This window comes from Cibotium barometz, chromosome 60, assembly GCF_041138505.1.
Source record: "Cibotium barometz isolate CiBa-2024 chromosome 60, ASM4113850v1, whole genome shotgun sequence".
Taxonomy (NCBI): domain Eukaryota; kingdom Viridiplantae; phylum Streptophyta; class Polypodiopsida; order Cyatheales; family Cibotiaceae; genus Cibotium; species Cibotium barometz.
In genome coordinates, this window is record NC_141105.1 from 13111221 (window position 1) to 13130774 (window position 19554).

Below are 19554 nucleotides of genomic sequence, written 5' to 3' on the forward strand. Positions count from 1 at the left end.
CGGGGGGAAGAAGACTAGTACTCCTTTGCCTCCATATGTGAAACTCAGTGCTATGGACAGCCCACAGTCAGATAGTGGCAAGGCTGATATGGCCAAGATTCCGTATGCTTCAGCTTGTGGCAGTCTCATGTATGCCATGGTTGCTACTAGGCTGGACATTGCATTTGCAGTGGGAGTGGTTTCTAGATACATGGCCAACCCTAGTAAGAAGCATTGGGAAGCAGTGAAAGGTGTCATGAGATACCTGAAGGGCACACAGGATATGTGCATTTGCTTTGGCAAACAGGATGCATTAGTGCATGGTTACACGGATTCGGATTATGCCGGTCATCCAGATAACCGGAAGTCTACTACCGGTTATGTGTTTACATTCACAGGAGGTGATGTGTCATGGATATCCAGGATGCAGAAGTGCACAGCCTTATCTACTACAGAGGCCGAGTATATTGCAGCCACAGAGGCTTGCAAGGAGGCATTATGGCTATCTCGGTTAGTGGTTGATTTGGGTTATACAGGGGATATTCCATTGTTGCATTGTGACAGTCAGAGTGCCATCCAGTTGGCAAAGAACCCTGTCTTTCATGCAAAGACGAAGCATGTGGATGTGAAGTATCACTTCATCAGAGAGGTGATAGAGAACAAGCAAATTCAGCTTGTGAAGATTCATACGGATGACAACCCGGCTGATCTGTTGACAAAGAGTTTGCCTCCGGAGCGGTTTGCTCATTGCAGACACTTGATGGGCATTGGATGAGGCCAGTTTCAGCCTTGATATGGCCTTGTATATTATCATGTACATGCTGATTTTTTCTTTTCCTTTACTTAAGGGCACTTTGCCTTTAAGTGGGAGGTTGTTGGGGTAAAGGCATTATGCCCACCCTTATAGTGTGTACAAGCCCATAAGTTATAGTACATAGTACACTTAGTACTTTTAATGTACTAAGTGCACTATGTGTACTAGTGCAATATACATGTGTGATAGGGGAGTCACACACTCATATCTTGATGAGTTGACTTATCCCCACAACTCTCTCTCTCTCTCTCTCTCTCTCTCTCTTCTTCTCTGTGTATGTCTCCCACATGAACTCTAACCCTAATTAACTCTCCCATTCAGAGAGTGTTGAGAGTTTGTATATACCATTCTCCACTCCGCCTTCCCGAACAACCTTACCAGTCTCGCGGTCCCGTAGAGCAACAGAATGCTCCTCAAACTCCACCGGGAAGCCAACCTTGCACACCTCATGCACTGACAATAGATGAAAACCAAGTGCGGGGACATAAAGAACACGAGAGGAATGCTTCCCCCCTCTGCCATCGGGAATGATCTCCATCCGACCCTCATTGTGAATCGGTATGGTGGAATTGTCGCCAATGAAAATGCGACCTGACTGTCGTTTCAGATCCTGAAAGAAGTCACGAGAAGGAGTCGTGTGCCTGGAAACACCACTATCAAGAATCCATTCCCGAGTATCCTTAGCGGTGAAGCCAACTGCCTCCTCGCTCGAAGAAGATGAAGCATTGGTGTCCAACATCTCCAAGTGCACAACGGCTGGAGTCTTTGCAGCTGAAGCTGAAGCTGAAGAATCAGCACTCTTCCAGTCCGCTTGGGACACTTCCTCCAATAGTGGCCTTTCTCACCACAATCATTACAGGTCCTCTCGCCCTTCAGTTTCTCACGGTCTGAATCGGGCTGCTTCTCAAAAGACTTCTCTGGTGAAGACTTTACCCTTGTTGTTGTTGTTATGGCCTTTCAACCGTTGGTAGTCAAGGCCATAGAACCTCCGCCCTGTGGAGGGTTCGTAAATCGCTCTTCCTGGTCCAAGACCATGGGCACAAGCTCCTCCCATGTGATGGTGTTGAGCCTGCCACTGATGATCAAAGAGGAGTAAAATGCTGAGCACTGAGAGGGCAAGTGTGACAACAATGTTATGGCCATATCCTCTGACGATATCTCTTTCCCGGCCTGGAGAACGTCCTGCTGAAGAGCCTGCAACTTGTTGATGTGCTCCAGCATTGTCGACGACTTTGCAGGATTCATCACCCGCATCTGAACTTCCAAGGAGATCCTCTTCATGGGTGATACCCTGTTGTAGAGAGAAGCCAAATGCTGCTTAGTCCCTCTGGCCAGCGTCATATGCTTTATGTGATTGATCACATGTGGTGTGCAATTGAGGAAGATGAAAGAACGGACTCGGGCATTGACACGATGCCTGTGCCTCCCGTTCCTTCCATATAGAGGGTAACTCCCCATCTTCCAACTCCGGCCGTGGAACCCCAACCATGAAATCAGCCAAGTCACAGGACTCCAAAACAGATTCCATCATTACCTTCCATATGCCATAGTTGTTCCCGTCCAATTATCGATCTACCGGGAACGTGGGGAGTGTCAGGATCTTCACATGCTTCTCAACCATCTCAAGCAAATCTGCCATCTCAAGGGTTCACAAGGTCTTGTGAAGGGAGGGTGGATGGGAAAAAAAGAAGAAGAAGAGGCTGCAAATAGAATGCAAGGTGGCTGTCCAACAGTGATGGCCGCCTTCTACCCGATCTCCAAGTCCCATACAGCCCAAATAGTCTCCAATCAGCAGCTCAATGAGCAAACCCTCAACGTCCCACTCTCTCCAAGCTTCAAGCCACCTGGGGCTCTGATACCATGTCAGAATGCACAGCGGAAATGAAGACAAATGCTGTAGAGAGCAATACACAGATGAAAGAGAGAGAGAAGCTCGGCCAGTCATCTAGGGGTAGCCAATAGCCCATACACAGCTCCAAAAAAATAGGAAAAAAATACGGAGAGTGAGGAAAAATGGGAAGACACTAAAAACGGACGGGCACACCTACAACACAGAGGCCCTGACATAGTGTACAGACAGGAGATGACTGCTAACATGATACCCCCAATAGTTAACATTGAAGAGTCACATGACAAGTTATGCCTCATCTTGTCAGAATGTGCAGTGGAAAAAAGACAGAAATCGTAGAGCAAAAAACTACAGAAGAGCAAGAGAGGAGAGAGAATGTCGAACTCTACTCTAAACACAAGTATATCCGGTACGGAATGTGTGGAGGGGGGAGTGTGGTATATATATGTGATGGGGTATCCAGTCAGCCAGTAGAAATTGAGAAAACAGTCCACAGAAGTCGTTTAGTTGGCGTATGATCCAGAACAGAATTGACAGGAACACAGCAAGAAATAGCAGATAGACGTATAGTGCAATCAGCAGCTCCAGTTGGCATTCAATAGTTATGTGAAAGCTGTATGGCACACAATAAAGGTGGGCAAATTCAGCCAACAATAATGCTGATCTTGCTCAAGCAGTTGGCAGCGGGGTTTTAGCCACATGCTAGCAACAGCTGGCAAGCGCAGGAGGTACGATGGCGGACAGTAACAAGCATACAGCAAATCTACAGTGCACAGAAGGTGTATAGCAGCCAAGTGGCAACGCACAGTTCTGAACAGGTGTCTGGTGTAGGCGGCGTTGATTCAGTTGGCTGTAGCACTGGCACACAGGCGGGTGGCAGTAGCGCTGGTGTTGGCAACGCTGGTAAGCACAGATAGCAGCGTTAGTTAGCAAGCAGTACAGCAAGTGCAAATGGTGAAGCAGTCAAGCAACAGGTGTGGCGGTGTTGGCTGCAGCCGTATAGGCGCTGGCTGTTGCAGCTGGTAGTGCAAAGTAGGTTAGGCAATACAAAAGCACCAGGGTGGCGATGGAATTTCAAGCCATAACGTTGATGAAGATGATGATGATGATGATGACCACCTCGTTTTTGAGGAAGAAGATGATGATGAGCTCCAATCTCCAATGATCTTGTTCATGGTACTACAAGAGAAATCCAATCCTTTTTACACTTGTAAGAGACCCTACTTTTTGCCAAAAAGCCTTCATGCTTTTACTTTTCCCTTTTTGCCTTTGCTTTTGCTCTTTTACTTTTATTAATAAAATATTACTCAACTTTTGGTGCTTTGCTTTTCTGCCTTTAAGGCCTTGCTTTTTTGCCTTAGAGCTTCTTTTTGAGAAAGCGCCTTTTAGCTTTTTGGTCCGGCTCAATCTCCTCTTTCCAATGGTACCCTCAGCTCATGGTCAACCATGTTTGACTCTTTGCTTTTTCCTGCTTTTTGACCAAGAATGGTGCTTTTTCTTAATCAAACCTTATGGACCTTGTCCCCATGTCTTCTTCCACTTGTCTGGTGTCTAGGCATGGGTTTCATCATGTGAAATAGAGCTAACATCAGTATGGTGACGGCTAGCCGCAACCTTGTGCATGCAGGCGACCAAGGTCACCACATGGTCTCAGCAGAAGTGGGCAGCCCAGTCAACAAGCGCAGCCAACAGAACATTATTTCAATCATTAATTGTCCATTAATGCTGGCCGGCAGCTGTAAGGATGGCCGACTGCTGTCCAATACTCATATATAAGCATAATTTATAAATCAGCAGTTCATTATCAACCAGCAGTCCTACAGCATATATAAGAAACTCAACATTATTCACAACAGCAGAACATCATAACCCCGAGTCTTGCTGCAGCCAGTGCTCCTTCATCTTCAGGCAGTGCATCGTTACCTTCTGCTGCCGCTGCTGGTGTTTTCGCATCTACAGGCTGCGCATCCTCTCCTGCTGCTGCTACAGGCTGAGCATCCTCTCCTGCTGCTGCTACAAGCTGAGCATCCTCTTCTATCTGCGATTTTACCTACAGCTACTGTTCTGCAGCAGTCTTCGTCTACTGCACTTCAGCGTTTCTCAGGAGAAGATCTGCAGTAGCTTTCGCCTACAGTATATCATCGTTTTTATCTACAGCACATGGGACAGCAGCCCTCTCTCCTACAGTAGAGCTTTCCAGCAGTTTTACTTCAGCATCTACTACATCGGGATCACAGCCCTCTCGGCCCTCATCCATCATCACCGGGACAGCAGCCCTCTCTGCTCCTTTACCTCGACATCGGGACGGCAGCCCTCTCTGCTCATTTCTTCAGGACAGCAGCCTACCATCTGCCTTGGATTGTGGCCTTCTCCACCCTCTGCATTATCACAGGACAGCAGCCCTCTCTGCTCCTTCAGAGTCTCACACTGAGCTCTTGTACTCGATTTCATCATATATACACTCACTCATTTCATGCTGTGTTGATTTGCTCTGATCTCTCATATATTTGGTCCTTTCGTCCTTTTGCCCTCACATGGTATCAGAGCTATCGTAAGCAAAGGGATTGAAGACCTTGAGAACACACAGCATGGATCATCTACCCACGATTCCAGGGGACCAGCCTTTCTTACCAGATGTTGATTCTCCCAATTCAGATATAGATCACACGGAGGATGGGACTTCTTATTCACTGGAGAGCCCCGTTCGAAGTCTTTCATTGGGACATGACCAGCCCATTTACACCTACTCACCCTCTACACCCTTGGCATCTCGTCTTTCTTCTCTGAGCTTATCAAACTTCACTTCTAGAGGATACATGCCTACAACCAGTGTGCCAGTACTGGACCCAGGTATCCAGCCTCATTTGGAGAGCCCTGCTGCTAGTCTAGCCGACAGCTTGGACTTCGGTATGGGACTTTTTCTCAGGAAGGACAGGTACCTCCTTGGTCATGCCGGTGACCACGTCAGGTTCGTATGTGCCTTTGAGTACTTATGTTCCTAATTCTACCAGGGTGTCTTCTTCTATAGCACAAGTTCAACATATGGTACCATCAACTACCCTCAATCCCTGGAATTATGTGAACCCAAATAGAGGAGGATCTAGGAGCACAATTCACTCCCACGTTACTGGTATTCAAGGAGGTAACATTGTTTTCTCTTCTGGTTCACCTTATGTTCCTGCTCCTAATGTGTTTTGGAATACTACACAACCTCAAGCTCAAAACTCTCCCACCCAACCCATGTCTCTTCTTGCTAGTGTTGGCATGCAGTCATTACCGACTGCACTCCCATTGGGTCTTGCGTATGGGTTTTACCCAACACAGGTATCTATCAGCACTATGCCCTCTGGCACTATGGTGCCACCCAGCATTCCGGGGTATCAGATTGTTTACCAACCCATCTCTGGCACTACTCCTTTTTCTGCTTATGTGCCCACTCAAGGATTTGTGCCTCAGCCAGGTATTCCACCTATGCCGAGTGCCCAACCTTATATTCAATCTTATGGAGTACCCTCGCTAGGTGCTACACCTATGCCTGGTATTAGTGGATTTTCTAGAGTTCCTCCTCACTCTTTACACTCTGGATATGGGTACCAACCATCCTGGACGGCCCCACCTCCTTCCTTTCACGTCTCTATGTCCAGAAATGCTTTCACAGAAAAGAATCGTTTCAATGGGTCTAATTACACCACTTGGGTTAATCTTATGGAACAAGTTTTCACTTCCCAAGGTTCCTGGAACAACTTGAACCAAAACCCCACCCCTCACTAGCTCCTCCTGAAGTTATCCGCTATTGGGAGGCTAAGAATGCCACTGCCATAGTGGAGCTCATGCAAGGCCTTCTGACGGATTTTCATTCACAACTCCAAGAGTTCCCCTATGTGTCTGACAGATAGGCACACCTTGCAGAGAGATATGCAGCACGTGATCGCACGCGTCGCATTGATCCCAAACATCAAATCCAACTTTTCTCTATAAAAGAGAGTGATGACCTGACCGTTAAGGTTGCTGAATACCGACGCCTTAACACCGAGTACGCTATCACTGGCTCCACCAAGTCTCAAAAAAATCAGGTTATCACTTTACTAAACAAGTTGCCTCCTAGTTTCTTTACTTTTGTCACACAGACCATTAGTCTAGAACCTATGCTTAACATATATGAGTGTGAGTGCCAACTCTTGCGCTTCGCTCGGTTGCATGCTCAGTTTCATCCCAAGAAATCTTCCTCCTCTACTCAAGAGGGGGCCCTTGTGTCCAATACCACCTCTACTCAAAAAGGGCAGCAAGGGAAGGGGAATAGCAACTCAAGTAATTAAGGCAAACCTCAAGGCAACAATACTAGTCCCAAAAACCCTGCCTCAACACCCACTCCCTACTGGCAAAATATTCCCAAAAAGAATAGATTCTGCACTCATTGCCAAATGCCTAGACATGTTGATGATGAGTGTGGCATGAAAGCCAAGGAAAATAGAGGTAACAACCCCACTAACTCGAATCGCCAAAACAACCAAGATGGTAGCAATGCCCCTAATTGGCGGTCAAGAGGGGGTAATAATCCAGCACCTACTCTGCAAGGTTCTCCCCCCAAGGAACCCGCAACTAGGCAATGGTACGGATTGGCCTAGAGCATGTCCGTGGCGACCCACTGGTCAAGTCGCTCAAGGCCCCTCCACCCAGTCAGTTTCTTTTGCCACCTCGGAAGAGATGTCTGATTGGTCATCTCTTACACCACACCCCGACCCCTCGGCCAATGTCGCTCAGGTCACATCTGAGGTTGATTTTGGTCACTCTTTCAGAAGGAAGAAGAAACAACAACCTAGACGAGGCAGTCCACGCGTGGAAGCGTCCGCCCTTGTTCAAATTTGTCAGTTACCTAATAATCTTTATGTGCCTATCATCGAAGCCCACCCAACAATTCCCTATGGCCATCAGGTCACTTGGGTAGTTGACCGTGGAGCTACACACCATATGGCACACAATGCTAACTTTTTCATCTCTCAGTGACCTGCTAAGGGTGAAGTTCGATGTGGCAATAACACACTTATGCCCATCAAATCTGTTGGCACCGTTTTATTCGACACCAACACAGGCCCCAATCAAGCAACATTGGACAATGTCTATCTTGTTCCTAACTTGGGCCTCAATTTACTTTCTGTATCCCAGCTGACCCAACTCGATCATGGAGTTTACTTCAACAAGCGAGTTGTAAAGGTGATTGATGAGACTACCAGTCTTGTTGTTGCCCAAGGCCACGCACAAAAGGATGGCTTATACCAGATGTCTACTTTTTTATCCAAGCCATCTTCCGAGGGTTCTAAGTTTCATCAGGTTCGTGCCTATGTGACCAGAGCTCCTTCGGACATTGAACAACTATGGCACTTTTGCTATGGTCACCTGCCCTATGACACACTCTATGAGTTGCCTCCAAACCGGTTGGTTGAAGGCATACCTAGCCTCAAACTGACAAAGGATGCCTGCCAGCCATGTCAAATAGGTAAGCAGCATCATTCACCATTCCCACATCATGCTATTCATCATGCTCAGGGTACATATATATACCTAGATGAATCCAAGAAGATGCCCAAATTCACCTTATAAGTTTATAACCTCATAGTAGTCATCCACAAGACAATAAACCATCAACTCCATCATGCATAGTATGGACTAGATACTATGACATCCCCACTAACGTCATCAATGCCCAATAGTGGGTGTAGAACTTGGTGTCAATATATGCTCCCACACACACACACCCCACGCACACACGCAGCATACATTCATACAAAGGTCTGTGTACTGAGTTTCTGTCAGAGCTCCGAAGATACAGGGCAGACTCAAGCATAATGAAACCTAGCACCAAGGATCATAACAAATAGAAAGAATAATTACAACAAAAAGGTAGTTGATAGGGCATATGCACCACTAAAGATAGAAAGAATTAACACAATATCAACTGGCTGCAACTTGCATGAAAACTTCAGAATGTGAAATTTGCATGTCTGCTAATACAGCATAAAGATACAACTTGATGAATCCAGGAACATGCCCAAATTCACCTTATAAGTTTATAACCTCATGGTAGTCATCCACAAGACAATAAACCATCAACTCCATCATGCATAGTATGGACTAGATACTATGACATCCCCACTAACGTCATCAGGGTATCCTCAAGTTGATTCACTTCGACTTGAGTGGGCAATCCCCAACCGCCTCCTTGAACGGGTCGCTAATTGTTGATGATTATTCGAGGTACATGTGGGTGTATTTCCTGAAGCATAAATCAGATGCCTTCCAATACTTTTCCACGTGGGTTTGGTTAGTCACTAATCAAATGGGCGTCTCGATTGGGATTGCTCCCAGTGACAATGGTGGTGAGTTTATCTCCCATCAATTTACTGAGTTCTTGCAAGAACATGGCATTCAACCCCAACTCACCTCCACCAACTCCCCCTCACAAAATGAATGGAGTGGTCAAGCGCAAGACCAAACTATGATGGATATGGCATACTCCATGCTCCTTGTAGCTGAGCTGCCTAAACGTCTTTGGTCAGAATCGGTCAACACTGCAGTACCTTCTAAACCGTTGCCCCACGGCCGTTGCTCCTCACAAAGACCCCGTTTGAGGCATTTTATGGTGAAAAACCGACTGTTTCCCATTTTCGTGTACACTCATACTCCAAATGACACGAGGGGCAAGCTTGAGCCAAGGAGTGAGTTGCTCAATTTTGTGGGCTACTCTTCTGAGGCTTACAAAGTTTTTGATCCAAGATCGAACAAAGTCTTCGTTCGTCGAGACATTGTCCTTGATGAGCGGGATTTACTTCGACTTCCACTACCCATACCATCCAAACAAGACTCTCCGACTGTGCCACATGAACCCAATCAGTCAACTATTACTCCGCCTCTTGAGGAGCCTTCATTCTCCCAGCAGCCATCAGGGACCCTTTACCCCACTGGTACCAACAGACCATGCGTGATTCTCGCATGTTTCCCCACCATACCCCTTTGGACGGTCCTCGTCCCTCCACCAGCCTCACTCCTCGTGCCTCATTTGCCTCTATTTTCTCCGCAGACTATGTGGCGCATGATAAGCGAACATCGTGGAAAGATGCTATCCGACAGCTAGCTTGGAAACAAGCTATGGAACAAGAACTCGAAAGCATCGATCATAATGGCACGTGGTTCCTTGTGGATCGCCCTCGTCAAAAGAAGGTCGTTGGAACCAAATGGATCTGTTGCATTACTTCCTACTTTGCTGATGGTGCTATCCTTGTGGCTACCCCATTGGATCTAACCATCAAACTATCAAAGGAAGAGGACTCACCTCCACATGAAGAGCAAGCCTACCGCCAAGTGGTTGGGAAACTCATATGACTCACAAATTCTCGACCTGACATTTTCTATTGCACATCCATTTTAAGTCAATATTTCAATGCTCCTAAGGGGGCACATTGGAGTTCAACAATGAGGGTTGTTCGCTATCTAGCAGGTACCTATATGTTTGGACTTCACTACAGTCGTGGAATCGCCCTACGTGGTTACACGGACTCCGACTAGGCCGGTGATTTCGATTTTCTCATGGTGGTTATTTGTACTCCCTTGGATCTGCCCCTTTCTCTTGGTCTAGCAAGATGCAGGATACCGTTGTAGGTTCTTCCGCTGAGGCCGAATACCAGGTCCTCTATGACGCCACCACTGAGGCTATGTATCTTCGTCAGCTTCTTAAGGAGATGCGTGTTCCCATTGACACCGCTTCTACCATCTTCGTCGACGGTCAGAGTGCGATTGCCCTTGCTAGCAATCCTATTTTTTCTAACCGTACCAAGCATGTGGGTGTCCATTTTCATTTTACCAAGGAACAAGTTGAGCTTGGTACCATGAGGCTCCAATACATTCCTACGGCGGACAACCATGCAACCATCCTTACAAAGTCCGTCAACCGGCCCATCCTCCAGCGTCTTCGCAAATGGATCGGCATCGGTCCTCCACCATCACCCTCCGCATATTGAGAGGGGGATCTTCCTCTCCTTCAAGATTTTGTATCAAGCAGATGAGTCAATGAAAACCCCATGAGGGCATAGCTCATGTGAAAACCCACTGCATTGCATTTACCATCTTGCATTCCCTGTGCATAGCATTCTGTTTTTTGTGTTTGGGGCGCATGTGTGAATGAAAACCCAAAAATGGACATTCATGCATGTGAAAACCTCTTGCATTGTGTCATTGATCCAGTACCGCCCAAACTCAAAAGATTCTACACTTGTCAAAGAGCACATGTTCTACACCGTCGACAAACCAAACACATTCCTCTTCATGATCCTCTTCAACCCCTTTTCATCTTCTCTCATGGTCCCCTTTTGGCCTGAGAGGGGGTGTGTGAAAACATGCCTAAACCTGCCATTTTATCCAGCCCAAAAGGGTATTTTTTGGTATTTTACTTGTCTTTGCTGCTGGCCGACAATTTACCCTGACCGACCAACAGTCCTACAGCATATATAAGAAACTCAACATTATTCACAACAGCAGAACATCATAACCCCGAGTCTTGCTGCAGCCGGTGCTCCTTCATCTTCAGGCAGTGCATCGTTACCTTCTGCTGCTGCTGCTGGTGTTTTCGCATCTACAGGCTGTGCATCCTCTCCTGCTGCTGCTACAGGCTGAGCATCCTTTTCTATCTGCGTTTTTACCTACAGCTACTGTTCTGCAGCAGCCTTCGTCTACTGCACTTCAGCGTTTCTCAGGAGAAGATCTGCAGTAGCTTTCGCCTTCTGCACTTCAGCGTTTCTCAGGAGAAGATCTGCAGTAGCTTTCGCCTTCTGCACTTCAGCGTTTCTCAGGAGCAGCCTTCGTCTACTGCACTTCAGCGTTTCTCAGGAGAAGATCTGCAGTAGCTTTTGCCTACAGTATATCAGCGTTTCTCAGGAGAAGATCTGCAGTAGCTTTCGCCTACAGGCTGTGCATCCTCTCCTGCTGCTGCTACAGGCTGAGCATCCTCTTCTATCAGCGTTTTTACCTACAGCTACTGTTCTGCAGCAGCCTTCGTCTACTGCACTTCAGCATTTCTCAGGAGAAGATCTGCAGTAGCTTTCGCCTACTGCACTTCAGCGTTTCTCAGGAGCAGCCTTGGTCTACTGCACTTCAGCGTTTCTCAGGAGAAGATCTGCAGTAGCTTTCACCTACTGCACTTCAGTGTTTCTCAGGAGCAGCCTTCGTCTACTGCACTTCAGCGTTTCTCAGGAGAAGATCTGCAGTAGCTTTCACCTACAGCATCCTCTCCTGCTGCTGCTACAGGCTGAGCATCCTCTTCTATCTGCGGTTTTACCTACAGCTACTGTTCTGCAGCAGCCTTCGTCTACTGCACTTCAGCGTTTCTCAGGAGAAGATCTGCAGTAGCTTTCGCGTACTGCACTTCAGCGTTTCTCAAGAGCAGCCTTCGTCTACTGCACTTCAGCGTTTCTCAGGAGAAGATCTGCAGTAGCTTTCGCCTACAGCTACTGTTCTGCAGCAGCCTTCGTCTACTGCACTTCAGCGTTTCTCAGGAGAAGATCTGCAGTAGCTTTCGCCTACAGTATATCATCATTTTTATCTACAGCACATGGGACAGCAGCCCTCTCTGCTACAGTAGAGCTTTCCAGCAGTTTTAATTCAACATCTACTAAATCGGGATCGCGGCCCTCTCCACCCTCATCCATCACACCGGGACAGCAGCCCTCTCTGCTCCTTTACCTTGACATCTCTGCTCCTTTACCTCGACATCGGGACGGCAGCCCTCTCTGCTCATTTCTTCAGAACAGCAGCCTACCATCTGCCTTGGATTGTGGCCTTCTCCACCCTCTGCATTATCACGGGACAGCAGCCCTCTCTGCTCCTTCAGAGTCTCACACTGAGCTCTTGTACTGGATTTCATCATATATACACTCACTTATTTCATGATGTGTTGATTTGCTCTGATCTCTCATACATTTGGTCCTTTCGTACTTTTTCCCTCACATAAAGCCGTATCCTGAAGTAGATCTCCTCGTGTCTGGATCTCCTTCCCAATCAGAGTCACTCCAACCTCGGAGACTGACTCGGTCCTTCGATCCCCCTCTAGTGTCATAAAAGAGTCCAAGATCCTTCGTACCTTGCAGATACCGCAAGATCTGCAATCCTGCGTCCCAATGAGTCTTCAAAGGTGTCTGCATAAATGAGCTCAACAGCTCCACTGGAAAACTCAAGTCCAATCTGGTGTTCAGCAACCAAATCAATGAGCCGACAAGTTTCCGATACAAAGAGGCATCAACCTGCTCACAAGAATCATGCACAATAAGTCTCGTATTCAGGTCCATTGGAGATGAAATAGGCTTGCATTTCTCCATCCCAAAGGCCTCCAACAAAATACGCTGCTGAGAAAAGAACCCCCTCAAGGTCTGCCAAATCTCCAATCCCAAAAAGAAATGGAGTACACCTAAATCCGTCATCTCAAACTCCTCTAACAGGGCAGCCTTCATCATAGCTATGTGCTCCAAATGACTGCCAGTGAGAACAAGATCATCCACATAGAGGAGAATCAATGTGACCATACCGCATTCCCGAAAGAGATACAAGTTCAGATCTGCGGCGACTGATCTCAAGAAACCCTGCTTCTGAAAGAAAGTATCAATCTTCTGGTTCCAAGCCCCGGGAGTCTGTTTCAAACCATACAAGGCCTTCTGCAACCTATAAACCATACCTTTTGAGCTCGGAACCTCAAAGCCAGGAGGTTTCTCAACATACACCTCCTCCTGCAAGTCACCATTCAGGAATGCAGATTTGACATCCATCTGATACACCGGCCCGCTACTGATGAGAGGAAGGGTAAGGACAATCCGAATCGTGGCCATCCTAGCTGTCGGTGCAAAAGTGTCCTCATAGTCAATGCTTGGCCGTTGAGCATAACCCTTAGCCACAAGTCTGGCCTTGTGCTTATCCACGGACCCATCGGACTTATACTTGGTTTTGTAGACCCACTTGAGACCAATGACTGACCGTTTCGACGGCCTCGGAACCAACTCCCAAGTCCCATTCTTCTCTATGGCCTCTAGTTCCACTTGCATGGCTTTCCTTCAAGTCTCCTGGGAAAGAGCTGAAGTAGGCTCCTTGTCCCGAATGATACAAGACATCAAGGCGTAAATGCTCCTCTGGCTGACATTTGTCACGAACTCTATAAGATCTTCAAGGTCCATCCTCTGTGGTCCACTCAGAGGGATACTTCGTCATACCATAGTTGCCAGGCGTTTCATGAAACGCGTTTCAAAAAGGTTTCATAAACGTACAGGCCCCAAACTTTATAGTTTATAATATGTAAAAAATATGTTGCCTTCCCTGCAAAACAATATTAAACATGCATCATTTACACATTAAAGCATGTTTTCAAGTTAAAACTAAAGAATCTGGGTTAAAAACGCTTAAATCGTACAGTTCCCAGTGGACACGAATGAAACGCGTTTCATTCGTATGAAACGTTCACGAAACGTTTCGTTTACGCGTTTCATTCGTATGAAACATTTACGAAACGTTTCGTTTACGCGTTACGTTGCAACTATGTATGCATCATACCCGACTCTCGAATGGCATCCAACAACCACTTCGGTACCCCAACAGAACACAGAGCCTCTTGTTGTTGCTGGGGCAAATCTCCAACCTTGGGCTCAATCTCTCCAACTGACTAAGGCTAGCTAGCTGGACCAATAGCCAGGGACTCATCCTCATACACATCTGGCTCTCCAAGAAGCGATGGCTCCTCAATAGTTGAAGCTAGAACATGCTCAGCAAAGACAACATCCCTGCTAACAACAACCTCATTCCGCTCCAAGTCATATAACCTGTAGCCTTTGGAAAGAGAGTTATATCCCACAAAAACAAGCTTTTGGGACTTAGAGTCAAGCTTCCCCTCAGCATCTTTGGAATGTGAATATAGGTATCACTCCCAAAAACACAAAAATGAGAGACATCTGGTTTCTTGCCAAAATAAGCCTCAAGCAGAGTCATCTTAGGCACTACAGTCGTCGAAGATCGGTTGAGGATATGCCATATGGACATCCATAGCCACAGCCTCTCCCCAAAGTAGACGAGGAAGGTCTCGATGCTCCAACATTGTCCTCGCCATCTCCACCACAATCCGGTTCTTTTGCTCAACCACTCCATTCTCTAAAGGCGACCCTGTATTGGCCAACTCCGATTTGATGCCATGCTCCGCACAGAGGCATAAGAAGGGAACTCCCCTCCTTTGTCAACCTGAACAGTCTTTACTTGCAATCCAGACTCCTTTTCCACCAAAGCATACAGGTCCTTGAACCAAGTAAAGGCTTAGTCCTTATGTGGCAAAAAATACACCCATGTAAACTTGCTACAGTCATCCACAATCAGCATGAAATACACGGCTCCTCCTAAGGATGGGGCTTGCATAGGCCCACACAAGTCACTGTGAACCAACTCCAATGGTTTCAAAACCCGCCTGGTAGCCTGCTTCGAAAAAGACATCCTATGCTGCTTCCCACGAATGCAAGAACTGCAATTAGCATGAAATACAAGGCTCCTCCCAAGGATGGGGTCTGCATAGGCCCACACAAGTCAGTGTGAACCAACTCCTGGTAGCCTGCTTCAGAAAAGACTCCCTATGTTGCTTCCCAACAAATGCAAGAACTGCAATGTCCCTGCCTGCTGCCAACATCTGGCAAGCCATCCACCATCTGGTCCCGAAAAGCCTGCCGCAACACGTCCACATTCAAGTGGCCAAAACGAAAATGCCACAAATTACCAAGCTGAGTACCTGTAAGAGAAGAGAGTGCTGAGAGTTTGTAAATCCCATTCTCCACTCCACCTTGCCAAACAACCTAGCCTGTTGCTTTGTCCCAGATAGCAACTGAATGCTCATCAAACTCCACCCGCATGCCAATCTTACAAACCTCATGCACTGACAAAAGATGAAAACCAAGAGATAGAACATAAAGAACTGGGGAGGAATGCTTCCCCCCTCTGCCATCGGGGGCGATCTCCAACCTGCCCTCACTGTGAATCGGGATAGTGGACTTGTCACCAATAAAGATGTGACCTATTTGCCTCCGAAGGTCTTGTAACAACTCTCGAGGAGTCATGTGCCTAGAAGCACTACTATCCATAATCCATTCCCGAGTATCCCCAACGATGAGACCAACCACCTCCCTGCTCGAAGAAGATGAAGCTCTAGTGTCCATAATCTCCAAGTGCACAAAAGCTGGAGTCTTCGCGGCTGCAGCTGAGGAATCTGCACCTTTCTCGATGCTCCGCTGAGGACACTTCCTCCAATAATGACCCTTCTGGCCACAATGGTTACAAGAAGTTGTTGTTGTTGTTGCTCTAATACCATGTCGGAATGTGCAGCGGAAAAACGACAGAAATCAAAGAGCAGGAAAACTACAGAAGAGCAAGAGAGGAGAGACGGTGTTGAACTCTACTATATACACACGTATATCCAGTACAGAATGTGTGGGAGGGGAAGTGTGGTATATATATATATGTGATGGGGCAGCCAGTCGGCCAGTAGAAACTAGGCCGACAGCCCTTGTGTAGGCCCCACGACCTGCAACACCTGGTTGGCCATGATCAGGCCTGGTCGGCCAGCATGTAGTCAGGCAACTCCTGGCAAGCAAACTCCTACAACTCACCAGAGAAAGTAAACAGCCCCCCTCACGACCTACAAAACTGGGAAAATGGACAATGGAGAAAACCTCACACAAGAGGGCACACCCACATCACTGGCCCTCACTCCCTACATTGTAATATGATACAAACAAGAGATGACTGCTAACACATGTATGGAGGTATGACCTACTGTGAATGGATGTTTGTATTCACATAACTTGTTGCAAGGGTTGTGACTTTTCATAAGTGTCCTTTGAGATAATAATCAATAATTAATAAAATAATTGAGTATATAGAGGCTTGAGTCCCAATCCTGATACTCAAAAACAGACTGATTCTTTTGTCACGTGACAAGTCATGCCTCATGTGTGGAGGTATGACCTACTGTGAATGGATGTTTCTATTCACATAACTTGTTGCAAGGGTTGTGACTTTTCATAAGTGTCCCTTGAGACAATAATCAATAATTAATAAAATAATTGAGTATATAGCGGCTTGAGTCCCAATCCTGACACTCAAAAACAGACTGATTCTATGGCCATGGCATAGCCCTAACTTGGTATCCTAGCATGACACAATGCACATGCACCCAACATTAGAAGGCTTCTTCACATGATTCAAGAAGACTGTGAAACTTGCAATGGGAAAGGATTGGCAGCATGACAGCAGATGGCACCCCAGCCCTCACCCACACACCTTTTGGGATAGATCCAATGCATGCCCTGTAGTAGTAAAAAGAAACATCAAGGACCAAGTTTTAAACCAAAATTTGCTGTCATGTAAATCAACATGGTACATCCTCACACTACCATCTGCTGCCTTTACTGATTCCTTCTTTTGTATTTCAAGGATTGCACAAGCATTGTTCTTCTTTCATGTTCCCTGGTCAAGGCGAAACTTCTTACAGCTCTCGTTCTTATATAATGTTATAGTTTTTTAGAGAAATAACCAAGAATATTTGACTGTGTGAAAAACAACTCTGAGATTCCATCACAATCGAAGTGTCGTCACTAATGAGCAAAATGACCCAAAAGTAGCCTACATCAGAAGAGCAATCTCTCTCTCTCTCTCTCTCTCTCTCTCTCTCTCTCTCTCTCTCTCTCTCGTAATTACTGTCTGGCACTGATATGGATATGTACTCTCACGTATACTTACACATGGGCATGCACTCTACCGTTACCCATCTACCATTACTCACATACGGATATGTATTCCCTCATGTACTCACATGATGATTAGGGAAGAGACATACAGTTGCTCTATTCGTTGTACGAGTTTTCCCATGGAACAGTACCACAAGGAACCCTATTGAGTCTTTTGAAGACGTTTAATACACCACACTCTCTCTCTCTCTCTCTCTCTCTCTCACACACACACACACACACCCTCTCGCGCGCGCGCGCAAACGTTAGAATAATCTTACCAGAGTGGAGATTGCAGAAGGGCCAAGACCAAAACATAGGAGAGAAGTGTAAGCCTCAAGGTATACAGTGTGGCAGGCACGGACCACTTCAAGGCCCCGCACAGTGATATCTGACTCGTCGCCTAATCCCAGTCCCACGAAGTAGAGCATCGTCACTAGCTGTGCAGACGAACCAACTGGGAAACTTGAAGTGATATGTCCATTGACGGTCACACCACCACCGTAAGGTGAAGTAAACCTGTCCGCTTGTAAAGTCTAAGGTTAGTTAAAGAAATAATGAGAGTGTGATGAAGATATGAAAGTCACATGGCATGTGGCAGGTGTATGCGTATGGAAAGTTTTGAAGGAGTTGGTGTCAAACGGGAATAGGAGAGTTGGATTGCCAAAGTCTCGGCGTAAAACACAAAGGTGGTATGTGAAGGAGAAACAACCTGCACACACCTTCCTGGTATTAACGGAGAACCCAATTGGAAGAATGCTTGATGTGAAGATATGGAACAAGGAGGAGGCTATGGAGTAGCAGACCCCTAAGGGGTTCACAACTAAGACTGTGTTGGTGGCTGGTTTTTATATTGAATCGTTCCACCACTAGCAAGTTGTGAAAATACAATAGATTAGGGAAAATGACTTTTTTTAATGGAGGCTAAAGATTGGGGAAGTGGTTTCCTTTATCTTGATCAAGTATTGTATTGTTTTAATGATCACCCTCCTTGTCTAGATTTGAAGTATATCATGGTGATGACAAGGTACATACTTGAAATCAAAGGTGAATACCTACTACCTACACCTATCATGGTTAAATAGCCCAAGTGATCAAGCACCTAGGTAATGGCCCTTGTTGCCACCCACTCCAATGACTCAACCGCCTACATTGCCAATACTTCCTGTCTAGTCACAACAACCACAGTGAGAGTTCCCATTGCCCCTGCCACTAGCATCTATGACCACACTCGTTTCTTTCCAAGCCTCGACTGGTGTGATTATTTCCACATTCTCTAAGATTCCTTATATAGTCCTATGCAATACCCACCTATAGATCCCAACCAACCAACTCAAATTGAGCATATGCTCCGGCAACCACATTCCATTTAGTTTGATGCTAGTTTTATAATCATGCTAGGTTTCTCACAAATCTTTGCACCGTATACCCCCCATGTATTTATATGTCACTCTCTCGATCGTGCAAAAATAAGTGGTGGACCACGATATACATTCTAAGTCATTAAATGTGCTTAACAACACCATCAAACATTTGATGGGAATGATCCTCAAGCATATGTAATATCACATGCAATGTGGCAATAATTCACCCCTTCAATCACAACAACTTCTCAACTCGGCAATAGCATCTTCAAAATATGTAAGACATGCATGATGGGGATGTAGCCACACTCACTACAGAAAGAAAGCACAACTCAAATGCAATAAAGGCTTGGCGTGACTTAAAAAAAAGCAAGTGATCAAGTTATGGCAATGTCTAGGAGAAGGACTTAAAAAAGCTAGAACCTAGTAATTCTCTAGTACATGGTTGTAGGCACAAACTCTCTATACCTATCTTGAATACCACCCACTTAGTGTTCCAAAGGAAGCACATCGAGAATATTTATAGGCACGGTATCAGGTCTATGCAAAGAGGATCCCTATTGTATCATAGTCAAAAGTAGAACATGTTCAAGCCTAACTCAATACAAAATGCAAGTGAATAAAGAAAAACATTTACACACATGCATATTAGGGACAAAGGATATCAACAATTTGTGGAAGGAACACAAGGATTGGTGTGACCACTTGAATGAGTAGAATGCAAAACGATTGGGAGGGCATAATGATCATCAAGATACACTT

At 46.2% G+C, this 19554-nt stretch overlaps 1 protein-coding gene across 1 annotated transcript in view; it reads right to left on the reverse strand.

Moving 5' to 3' along the window:
- Window positions 1–17991, reverse strand: part of LOC147605002 (putative diphthine methyl ester synthase) — a 64403-nt gene extending 46412 nt beyond the window's left edge. The window contains exon 1 of the mRNA XM_086793872.1: window positions 17710–17991. Within this exon, the coding sequence (XP_086649998.1) occupies window positions 17710–17859 (150 nt within the window). The 5' untranslated portion in view covers window positions 17860–17991. The remainder of the gene's footprint in view (window positions 1–17709) is intronic.
- Between the last annotated feature and the right edge of the window lie 1563 nt (window positions 17992–19554).